The sequence below is a fragment of the Patella vulgata genome, chromosome 5 (genome assembly GCF_932274485.2).
Source record: "Patella vulgata chromosome 5, xgPatVulg1.2, whole genome shotgun sequence".
Classification (NCBI taxonomy): Eukaryota; Metazoa; Mollusca; class Gastropoda; family Patellidae; genus Patella; species Patella vulgata.
Window position 1 is genome coordinate 61440749 of NC_065883.2, and position 13152 is coordinate 61453900.

The window sequence follows — 13152 nt, forward strand, 5'->3', positions numbered from 1 at the left end:
ATATTCATCTGACCAATCAATGAGGAATAATCACTCTCGGCGGGTTTACTATCATACAATTTATTATGATTTTATTTTAAAGTAAAGAAACTTAGTAGAAAAAAAAGCGTCATAAGGGGATTACACCTTTAAATGTGTAACACTTCGATAGTTATCTATTCATTTCATATCGCACCTGTCGGCAAACCTTTGAAGTCGGAGCAGGTTACATACGGGGGTTGCCATGTGAATAATTGTTATCCGAGGCTGAAAATTCTAAATTATCAGTTTTTAAACATTGGTAGTCCTCTTCGACCAAGTGTAATGATAAGGCTGCAATGGCTGTATTTACCTCAAAAGAAGGATATTTTCTATGCACTTGCATAATAAATGAATATGTTTATGTTACAATGAGCTAATCCTTTTGTTAACATGATCTGAATGTACTTAAGGACTTGATATCAGCTTCAAATGCTAATTATTAATTCATTACCTGATGTTTTCCTATTTAAGGTTTCTACTTTTGGTTTCTAACATCATGATTCAAAGGCCCCAGGCATTAGCACACCAATTGTCAGCTCTTGTAAATAGTTTCGATTAGACGAATTGCTTATTCAACGCATTGTAAACAAAATAATAATTCCAAACCCCAAAGGTATAAGCTTTAAATGTTAACTGTTTTGTGGTTGAGATTGTCCATATTCAGTTGAATCGTGAACATTCGAAATCATTCCACTTATGAACATTTCTTCGCTCAGCCCTGAAAGTATGGTAATGTATGAACATTTCTGTATCTATGCAGTAGAAGGGGAAATCACCTAGCTATTGTCAAACCCAAATTCAGGCTTTGTCGGCAATAATCCTTCTGACCCCCGACATGTCTTGAACCAGGCACAGATTTTTCGGGGGGGGGGGGAGTTTTTTTATTGATATGTTTAATTCATGACCGGCACAAGTTCAAAATTTCAGGTATTAGTTCATTTTGCCAGGTACTATATTTCACGAACTCTTATTTGTCGGCGTGGTTTCCTTTGTCAGTGGTGCAAGACGGAGGGTCTGACCACATTGGCGTGCATGTAAAAGATCCTGTGGCAGTTTGAATTCGATATAAGAGTGTGGACCGTAGCGCAGTCTTGATTAGCCCAGTCGGAGCAGAACAGTAGGACGTTAACCCCCAGTACATTTGAAGAACTCTACATTCTTCAGGTTTAAGTCTAGTATAGAAAGATATCATATAATTCTGAAAATATTGGTAAATCATTAGATCCTAAAAAGCTTATTCACCTCGATGCCTGACACTTTATATTCTTAGCCATGATGTTAATATGAATAGAGTGTAATTTTGAAAGACCACTATCCGTTATTGACGGTTGCAAGTTCAAATTTGGCTTTCACAAACTAGTGTATAAAAGAAATTGGATGACCATAAAAGAATACCCCAATTTCGACCACTTTCTGTTTCTTTAATTGGGTTTATTAATACGTCACCGAAAATACGGTATTTGAAAATATTTTCCTGGTGTGTTTTAAGGCCAGTTAAACATTATTATACAGGAGAACAAAAGATATTTTTAGCCATGTAAACATCAAAACTCTGATTTTCCTCTGATTTTAAAATTCAAAGAAAAGTGATCGATGAAAAGCGAAATTCGAATATTGTATTATAATAGATATGCTCTTTGAATTGTTTATATCATGCTTTTGTTTCTGTACACAGGGGACAATATGCTTTTCTTAAGCGAAATAATATTTTTTAGAAGTTGTCTTTCAGTAAATATGTGTGTATTATTAGAAACGTTATATTTTATTTTCTATTGTTAAAACTGCTATAGACAAGAGAAAAAAAAAGTGAAAACAACAAATGTTTATATATGTTCATTATCATATTATTAATTCATTCTTGAGGGTTTAAACCAGTGCAATAATGTTTTCATCCTTAGCGGATTGGTCTGCAACATGTCATTTCAATTTAAATCTTAATTAAAGTTATATTATTTCGTTTCAAACTGAAAACAATCAAGGCAAATACAAATCATTACTACCAAGATATTAAGAGAGTTTAATTTCGGGTTATGGTAATTCATCAATCATATACATATTGTTTGGTATTAAATACAAGACATTTAAAATCGATAACATATATCGCCCATTATTTTATGCCCGAGAACGGTGTTGCAGAAATTCAACAAGGTATGAAATTCATAATTCCATGTGTGGCGACAGCTTGGCCATTTTCATTCACAAGTTTTAAGTGCAAAGTTTCAATGCCTTTATGTTTCCCTGTATTGGCGAAAAGAACAAGTTGTATTTTTTTCCCTCTTCTTTTCTCGTTGACTTTTCAAAAGCAGTAAATTTGTAGAACATTACTGAATTCGTGTTGAACCAGAGTAACCTTTTAGCGAAAACAATGAACCAAGGAAAGTCTTACAAAAATTCCTCAAATTTTTATGGTAGTTAAAAATGATTGGCTAGCTGTCTATCTTAAATCATGAATATTAATGAGGTTTCCCAGTTATTGCTTGAAGTCGCCTACTTTTTTCTCTCTATAAGTACCATTGAAAGCTTTTTGTAACTCTATTATGTCTTACTCCAGCAAAACGAGTGATTGAAGGCTTTTACCTGGTCTTATTTTAGTTATTTAACATTCATATGTGAATGACTATCGAAAGCTTATCAAATTGCCGTTGTCAGTTTATGTCGAAGACCATTATAGATCACCCATTCGCCTTTTTGATTGGTGTGGCCAGTCACGTGGTTTTGACTAGGGTAATTGAGAACGCGGCTTGAAATGTGTAGTATTCATCATAGTAGGTAGCTTGTGTGCTTTCTGTTAGGGCAAACAAGCGTGTTTACCCTTATGGATTATAATACACAGTATCCAGGTTAGGGATTACATACACAGCAAGGATGTCAGCGGCTCCAACAGCGGAGAACACGATGTTACGACATGCTTCCGACAGGACCGCTTGACTCGTTGAAAATCGTGTATTAATCGAGGAACTATAAAAGACACCACTCTAGTAAACCTATGACTATAAAGTGTTATATTACTGTGTTTATGTGTGTTTTTAATGCCATTAATAGAAGACACGAAGGGAAGGGAAGACAAATCGTAAGTGATAACCTCTCTTTTAGACTTTAGTTTTATATCGCAAAACACGACACTGCAAGCTGAAAGAATGCATCAAGGATCTCAACTATTTTCTGAGATCGTGTTAAGATTATGATGAAGCGTTGCTTCTGTGCATGGCTGCGTCTGACAGACTGATTTTGTGTCGGTCAAACTCAGAGTATTAATTCATAGGAACATAAACAGACTTCTTAGGTGCAAGTATGCAGACTCACGATTCACGCCGTCAAATACAATACTTCAGCTCTCACTTTGAATCAATTCATGTTTTCTCTGTACATTACTTAAAATTTCGTTTGATCTTCATATACATTTAGCTTCTTACAAAGTTTGAAAACTTAAATAAATCGAACATGTTCATTTCTAAGATCATTATTGCAATTAACAACAATTTACTACACCTTAATGAGAACATAATTGTAGTATTATTCCCTTTACATAGTGTGTAATAATTTCACCTTAATTTATGGCTTTTACCTGTTATGGAAGAATAGACAAATTGCTAATGTTATAATATTATGGTTAAATATACATAATTCATTATTTCTGTATTTATGAGTTTATTAATAAAACCCACAATGATGCTATAACATGATATCCGAACTTTCAGTAATATTATGTATTAATGTTTTGATAAGTTGTTATTTTTTTAAAATTATTTAATTGGAATTAATAATGCAAAGATAAAATATTAAATACAGACCAGTTAAATAATTTGCACATATTTAATATTAATTTTTAAAAATTAGACCTAAAATTCAGTTTTGTAAAATATATATATGTCCAATTGTGTTTAATTCTTCACTCCTTGGGAATTATTATAAAAATATATGACTGTTATTGTAGATATAATGCTTTGCTCATTTATGTAAAACAATATTCAACCATAATAAAAAAAATAATAAAATATTATAAATTTAATTACCAATTTATAAGATACAATAAATTTTAGACAATAACTAATTGCACATTTAAATATGATGAGTAATTAATTACAATAATTATAAATTTATATCATGTTTAAAGAAGTAGCCAACAAAAACCAACTAATGACCTTGTTATACAATAACTTTGTAAACATGTGTACAACGTCATAAACATTGAGGTATATTCATAAAAAATGTTTGTGAAGTACGTCAAATTGTAAAACCTAAAATATTATTTATTATCTGTTGTTTCAAAGAGAAAGGGAGTCTGGTATTTTGCATAATGCTTACATAGTTCGTGTGAATATGAATTCTAATGAGACGTGTGTCAAATGTTGTAAAATATATGTTGTGTTTTACGGATGTTTTCAATAATTTAAGTGACACGTGTATATTAAGTTAAGCTGTTTTTTATTATCTATATAGCATAATAATTAGACATCTAATATACTCTTATATGTAGATCTTATATATTTTATATAGATTTTATATCTATATAACATAATAATAAGACGTCTTAGTTAATAAGTTGACATACTAACAACAAATTGAAATTGTAAACACAAACACACATACCCTACACATTTGCATACTTCACATTGCATTAAAACCAATTATTTAAAACAAAATATTTAATACAAAAACAATGAAAGAGAATAACAAATTTAGCTTAAAACTTAGTTACTGCTTTTTGTGTTTGGGAATTATTTGAATTGCGTAATTGGAATTACAAATATATATATATATATATATATATTTTACATATATAAAGTTTTCTTCTTTTTTTTTCAAGATTGTATTAAGGAATTTATGTTTTAAAGGATTAATTATAACTTTAAGTAACTATTTTTAGAATGATTTATTAATTCTTCCCATCTTAATGAAATAAAACCAGTGACCTATATTTTATAAGCCAATGTTTACATCTCTTTTTTATTGGCTAAACCATTCGATATGACTTATCGACAAAGCAACACGAGCTGCTGATTTAGTTCAAACTATGATCCATATTTTGTTGCATCATACTCCTTATTAAATACTATTATTTTAAATCGATTTGAAATATAAGATTCTTTAATTTCAAATCGTGTTGTCGCCATTCTATAAATTCGTGTAATGATGAAAAAAATCGTCATCTTATCTATTGTTTGGGTCATAAATTATGTAGTTTTGTTGACAAGAGGTCTAGATGGTAGAAACGATGTCTAACTCGCTTACATTGAAAAGGTGACTCCCGTCTGACTCCCCTGACAGCAAATCTGAAGGTCCATATGGGTAACCGACGTTATAGGCACGACTTCATAAAACTAAGATTGCGATCAAAGCTATGAAGCGTTTTTATTGATTTGTGAAATCATTCGAACACAAATTCCCTCTTCAAATAAGCCGACTGGCAAATTTTTCTCCATGAATCTAAATCACAGCCCTATTGTCTCTCCTAGAACGGATTCGATCAACGGAGAATAAGTCGGTCTGACAGCTAGATCGTGTACGTTACTATCTGCTATGTGAATTGTATCGGAGGCACTAATGTCTACTCAATTAGCATGCCTAATACAATAATATTTTATCGTGGAGTATCAGAATAATTTATCATATTTCTGACAGTTATTCCAATGAATTTTGAAAGGGTTCTGGTATTATATTTTGTGTGGTTTTAGCACGTTGCTATTTCTTTGTCTTTATGTAGGCATTTTTAGCATTTCATTTATTTACAAATATAACCGTGCACACATTTTGTCATTGGTGAACATCGTGAAATAATGAAAGTAATCATCCTTTTCTCTCAAACCATAAGAATTGATAGTCCGTAAATGTAAGGCCTTGAAGGCATATTATCGTAAATGTGTAGCTATTACTCAAAATTGTTGTTCAAATATTTCCCGTGAAAGAAATTAAGCTAAGGGGATTAATATTCTGACCCTATCCCATTAGAAAAATTCTGAATTCATTGTTAGTCTTTAAACATGAAGGTTATCTTTTAAGGCACATGGATTAGTATTTCTTAGAAATATAACTTTAGTCTATAATAGACCATGCAGAAATTAAAAGAAAATATGTTTTTGATATCCATATCAATGAATGCAATGATGGGTATGATCACGATATGATCAAAGTTAATGTTACACCGTGCAGTATGGTTCATATTAGTTCTGCTAGAAAGCCTCTTACGTTTTTTAACGATTCAAATTGCCTTCCATTCTTTTATTTTCTTGAAAGATTTCAACGCGAATTTAAAGTGTGAAAATATAAAGAGCAAAGGTGCATTTTTTGAAAGGGAACTATCTTTACATGTTTAAGTGAGATAATGTGGAGGAATGGCAAGATGAGATACTAACAAGCTCAAATAAAAAAGAGGAAATTTCGCCAAGTTGGGCAAGTTGTTTCAAAACCTTCTTCCAAAGTTGAAAGAAGTCCATAAACAATAACGGGCCCAACTTCAAAGAAATCTTTTAAAAGATTGCTTTAAGATATGATGCCGTTAGTTTTATTTATAATCGCATAATCTGCCATCTAAATGGATTTTATTAATATCTTGAACTTTTTTCTCGTTTTCTCTTTGAAATTTTATTGATGATTTTTACCCTCTCTCTCTCGTTTCAGGTGGCATGATCAAGTATGGAAACGGCCAATAATATACTGGCTCATCCCAGCCTGTCGTTCTATCCAGGCCTACCGACTAGTGCATCCTCTCCAACTGCTCAAGACACAGTCACACGGTCAGCTCTCTCTTCGGCACAGCCAAGCTGGGGAAGCTACACCAACGAAGCATCACTGATGGCCCACAATTCGTGTGCCATGTCTTCCTACAGTAACCTCCCCTTAGGGGCCTCATTTCCAGTGAATGGCAAGTCAGCCTATAACTCGGCCTTTCCAGGGGCTGGGGACTATTTTAATAACTGTCGCCAAATGCAGATCTCACAATTAGGGACCTTAAACAGTATGCCAATGAGGAACTATCCGGGTTTATATGGCGATATGTATAATGCCAGTCATACACCTTCTTACACAAATGGTGGTTTTTATACCGATGTGGGCCCCGGGTTAGCTCCCTTACCAGGCAGAGATATGAACTGTTCCAGTAGTCAGTCAGACAGCTCAGTACCAGGTAAGCCATTTAATTATTCTTTAAAAGTAATTCACAACGAAGTAACATAATCCCCCGCCCCGACACACACACAGGGTAGTAAATTAAACACTTGTTATATTTATAAAATGGAGAAAGAGACAAAGAAATATAATATAAATATGCATGATAATTCATTGATATTTTCCATTAACCATAATATCAAAATGGAAAAAAATACCCCATGGATAATACAGGATAGGAAAAAAAATATTACAAATTAATATATATAGCTGAATAATAATGCTCTTTATAAACATGCGTAGCTAGAGTTATATTCACTTAATATCCAATGACACTTTTCGTTGACATTGATGAACAATCAGATAATAAAAATACCCATAAAATAGCACGGACTATATAAATACAAAGTATTCGAGTTAATGGATAAAATTTGCGTAACATAGTAATGGCGTACATGTTTAGTATAGTGTAGAAACAATAATTAAGTAATTGAACCTAGGGAAAATGCAATACGTAAGTAATTATTTCTTATACCAAATTATGTGATGGGTACTTTAAAGATATATGTAAATTGGTGTTAGAAATTAATTTCTTACATCACATCCAATAGGGAATTCCTTTTATATTTGCCGCTGATCACTTCCGGCCATTTATTTATGTTAGGACATGATCTTAATGAGCTGAAGTTCAGGGAGTACTTTCATATCAGGTATAAATTGCATTGGATTGAGAGTATATTAAATGTATTGTTCGTTCTTTTATTACATTGTGGTATTAGAATGTCGTTCTAGAAAGGTTTAGATAATTTCCTGTTAAAATCACGTTGCAATTTTCATACCGACACTTTTGATTTGTGAGACTTTGATAGCAAATGCGGAAACCTATCGCGGTATTTGGGCTTCTGCCACACTACCGTTTCTTGAAGTGACGGATGTCGTGTATTAGAAGGATATGCCAACACCTTCTAGAACGCCTGATTCATTTTCGCATGTGATCATACACATGTAGTCAATAAATGTGTGTTGTAATTTTGTATTTTAGAAGATATAACGTTCATACTTTAATTAAAAATTTATATAGTGTGACAGTGCAATCTCGATGAATCTCTTAGCCTTGAAGTAGGCAATAATAATGGAAGACTGGTGAATACCTTGTTACGATCGCAAGAAAGTAGCTCATTCATGGTTGTATTGGGATCTGTGAAACGACCTGTTCGTGTCTAGACATGTATTTTATGCTCTCGCACAATCCATGGCACTTGATCACGTTTTGAACTGGTTGATAATGGTTTATGGTAGAAACGTATCCCAAATGTAAGTCCTTCAGCATGTCATAGTGCTCAGTATCATCTTTAAGGAGAGAGTTTAAAGTCCATCCGATACTAGTTGATTTCGAGACTAACAGCATATGGTACAAATTTATTTCAATAATTCGCTTGCACGTAGGGGTATTTAGCAGTGAGAGGAAACCTCAGGACCCGGAAGAAACCCACGGGGTTAGGCAGGCTACACCAATCTTGAGAGAGAGCGATAGAGAGAGAGAGATATGGGGTTTAACGTCCACTTGACACAAACTAGGTCATTTCGGGACTAACACATGGTTCCATTTTATTTCAATAATTCGCTTGCGCGTATTGGCCTTTAGTAGTGGGAGGAAACCAGAGGCCCCGGAGAAAACCCACGAGGTTGAACAGGTGACCCTACTCCTTGTCACATACAACCAGAGAATCGAAATCACGCCAGTTGACCCAATGACAGACCTTATGATACAGCGCGCACGTGCTACCGACCCCCCCCCCCCTCCCCAATCTTAAGACAAAATCTAGTAACACAACTAATAGCCACAGGCCTCCATCTTGTTTTATGACAACGTGGATTGATTCGATTTAAATAGGACTCTAACAGATCAATTGAAGTCTCATTATGAAAATTAATTCCGTGGTTCCAATTACGTGATGCACGGTCATAATGGGATTCCAGCTAGGTCATTGATTTATGTTCCGAAATTTGTCCAAATGATCTCGAGGAAAAACTAACGTGTCGTCTCTTAACTTGGGTTAATTATTGTCACTGACAGGCGCCGATCAGCAGTAGCAAATTGTTTCCCGAAGTCGTAAACAGTCTTGGCAATTGGACTGGAAGGTTTAGTTAGTAGTGGAGACTTCGGTGCAAAATCATCAAACTCTAGAATGTGAATATTCCAGCAAGGGAAAGCATATGCTAAAGAGAGTGGGAATTGTGTTTATGATCGGTTTGGACAATACTACGTCTACGAACAAAGACTTACGATCGTTTTAAGGTGATTGACAATAGAACTTATTAACAGACCCTGTCTTGACTTCCTTCACATAATCGTATCACATAATGCACTTGAATCTAATTGTCGACAGTAGCAAAAACATAATACTCTTATTTCGTTTCAATTCCTCGACTGATTAGGTTGGATATTCTGTCATAATTCTTAATTTTCTAAATATCCATTGAAGGATTGAAAGAAATCCACAATACCCATTTACAAAAGAAAAGCCATACAAATTGCTGTTTTTTTGAGTTCTTAGCTACAAAGAACACGTGAGTAATAGACAACAGCATTAGTAGCAATTTGAAGATGTTGTTGAGTTCTTAGCTACAAAGAACACGTGAGTAATAGCCAAAGCATTAGTTGCAATTTGAAGATGTTTTGTTTTATTTTATTTCATTAAAAAACAACTAAAAAAACTAGCACCGCAAATTACATCCTCTGATAAATCTAAAGTAGTATCGTTTTGCAGTAGAGTAAGCATATTCTACCTCGTACACGGTACTAGAAAATACTAACTAACCATAGTTATGTATGATAACACCTCAAGTCGCAACCTCAAATGAATTAAAAGTGGTATCGTTGTCCAGTAGAGTGAGCATATCCTACCTCATACACAATACCAGTAAATGTCACGTAATCATGCATTTGATATAAATATTGTGATGACAACACAAAAAGCTACTGCCTCTAATAAACCAAAAGTAGTGTCGTTTTTCAGTCGAATAAGCATATCCTGCTTCGTACACAATAACGGTAAATATCAAAAAATCGTGCAACATGACATATATTTTGATAAGATGGTAATATAGACATTGTAGTGTATGATTTATTATATTACAATATATCTTTATGGTTGTTTTATAACCGTACTTGATGATAAATCATTCAGTAAAATCAAAACACCTACAGTAGTAAATGTGACGTACAAGAGCTGGGATAAATGGTTTCAGTGTCGTTTAGTAATAGAGAAGGTTGTGCAGTTGATACAATATTTGGAATACATTTGCTGTATTTCTTCATAAATTCAACACATTCTAGTCGACACGTTGCTCAGTAATAAACAGTAGTTGTATTCCATAGAATTGTGTTCTCTGTAAGAGTTGGAATAAGCTTATCTGAAAAACATAACACAATGATAAGGACGTGTATCATTCTTGCAGGGTTGTGGTCGAATAAGGATGCTATCGAACAAGAGAGCCTTAGAAATGCTCAACCTAATTAAATTACTTCAAAATACATTTTTAATCCAGATGTGTGCTTTCAATTAGTGCTGAGATGAATGTTATATGATTAAATGTTTGTTGTGAAAGATTAAGCAGACATCTACTTGTTTACTAATTTGGGTTTCATTTGGCTGACTGTAGAACTCAAAATTGGTTATAACTCAGCACTGGCATGTATTTCATTCAAGACAGACAGATTAACAGATTTCGACAAAATATTTTACTCAAATCAAAGAGGTTTAGCCACTTTAGGTTTACGTTATTGCTGTTTTGGAATAAATTGACACACTGTGTCATGAGAGGTATACCTATACATGTTGGGTGATCAATCTCTGTGGGTATCACATCACATGCAATGCTGACTTCATTGTGGTTATATATTGCAGTTAAACGGTTATTTTATTAAATCGTTCAACGCATTTCTGCATAATAACCATCAGTGAATACTTGATGGTCTAACCACAAATTGAGTGTAATTTGAATATATTGACTGTTAAAATTTAGAGTTGGTTCACGTGCATATCTTCTTAAAGCTTTGTACATCTGGCATGTCATGGAAACACACCGATTGAAAGTATCCATTAATTTAAGTAGCCCTTCTCTCGGATAAAATTAGCTCTGGATATCCAGTTAGAATAATATATATATGTTGTGTCCAGAAGATACCTAGGGAGAAGTTACTATATAGAAAAACTATTAACTGTGCTGAAAATGAGATAATTTTCATAAATTAATTAGTTTATGTCAGTCTCAAAGGGTACGAAAAGTCTACATAGATATGGCGATTAATTGTGTCCACGTGGCCGGTCATAAAACACTACCCAAAATTGGTCTGAATTGCCAACAAACACATTATTCAAAACTACCAAATTTACATAAACACCAGACGAAAACAATTTGGTGACATTTTGAATTATAATTTTTCATAAATTTCCCGCCTATTAATTCCCCCTTTTGTCTTTGCTCCAAATAGTATCATAATTGTTTTTCAATTGGTATTTATAATCCATTTTATTGCCAGTTTAGAATGGGTGTCAAAAAACACATTTAAGTAATAAGTAATTACTTTCTAATTGGTGAGTTATTTCCCCTTTGTGAAATCTCAATCGAGTCCGTACTTTTTTTAATGGGTAATTTTTCGTCAAAAAAAGTCTCCCGCTGACCGTTTTAAGTGGCTCGAACTAATCGGATAAAAGCGAGTACTTGTGGTCTATCATCCTATTGAAGTTAAAAAAGGACATTAAATCCATTATCTTAAATCAAAGTTCAACTCTATTTTTGCAATAATCATTAACATAAATTGACTGCATCGTCCATCATCGATGGAATTTAATGTCTGGTGCCATTTAAAGGTAATTTCGTCTCGACGGTAACATTTACTATCATTACTACACACAGTAATAACATATTGTGACTGCTCCTCGCGTTGGGGTCGCCGATCTAATATATATACAACAAAGGGAGGTTTTAAAAGGCCACTTGGTTGTATTTTGATGTGTTGGATACAATATATATCATAATATTTATAACGTGGCCGATAAAAGTTCAACTGCTGCTGATACTCGGGTATCAGTACAGAGAGTTAGTAAAAAAACTGAAACAATCCCCATGGTCTCGACGCACTCTTTAAAACCAAGGCTACTTTAATACTAGCAAAGGATAATCTTTTAATGGCATTTGGTAACTAAATATGGTAATAAACTGTAATACATACTTAAGGAAAGCTGCTACTACTGTATTTAGGCGACGGTTTCGGAAATCTGGAGTATTCTCACAACATTATCAAGCAAAAGCTTTGAACCCTCTCAACATAATCATGCCAATACGTTGAATTCTCTTAACATTATCAACCCAATACGTTGAATTCTCTTAATATCATCAAATCATTACGCTGAGAGAATACACTCCAAAGTTTCGCTTTAATACATTAGTTGTAGATTTCGTATATTAGAAATATCACTTCTTTATCTACAAAATCAGTCACTTTTTATTTTCCAATTAAAGATTGTATCAGTCAATCTATCTGCATAATTTGCAATAATCTGCGGCAAACATTCAACCATGCAAATATAAAACCAATGTTGGTAGTAGCAGTTTTAATTCCGATAAGTCTTCAAAGATAAGAAAATATAGGAAGACGGAAGCAGGTCTAGAAGTTTGTTTAAAGAAGTTAAATGCATTAGACCACTGCAATTAATGACAAATTGAAGATGCTGGTAAGCTATTTAGCTTATAACCTACACGAAATCACCATTAGTTTCCATTTGCCAAGTGATAATCTACAGATCTTGATGGTTCCGCAAATACCTTCCTTTCAGACAGCATCGGTGTGTCACTAGCAAGAGATCGCTATTGTATCATCAACAGTACTTCATATCAATGACGAGCCCGGTGCACTAGACATGCTATGCACTACTCTGATATACCTTTGGGAAAACTGTTGCTGTTTTCTGCTTTGTATCATAATTCTTCATGCTTGGATTTATTTTCGAAACGACAAAC

General features: G+C 33.6%; 1 protein-coding gene across 3 annotated transcripts in view; it reads left to right on the forward strand.

The window, feature by feature from the left end:
* The window catches only part of LOC126821637 (homeobox protein abdominal-B), an 80020-nt gene that overhangs the window by 47332 nt on the left and 19536 nt on the right, over nucleotides 1-13152 (forward strand). For 2 of the 3 annotated variants that reach the window (XM_050550098.2, XM_050550097.2), the window contains one exon: nucleotides 6640-7144. In XM_050550098.2, coding sequence (XP_050406055.1) covers nucleotides 6655-7144 — 490 coding nt within the window. In that variant the 5' untranslated portion in view covers nucleotides 6640-6654. Of the gene's footprint in view, nucleotides 1-2721; nucleotides 3092-6639; nucleotides 7145-13152 lie in introns of those variants that run through there. The other variant, XM_050550096.2, reaches the window with a different exon arrangement.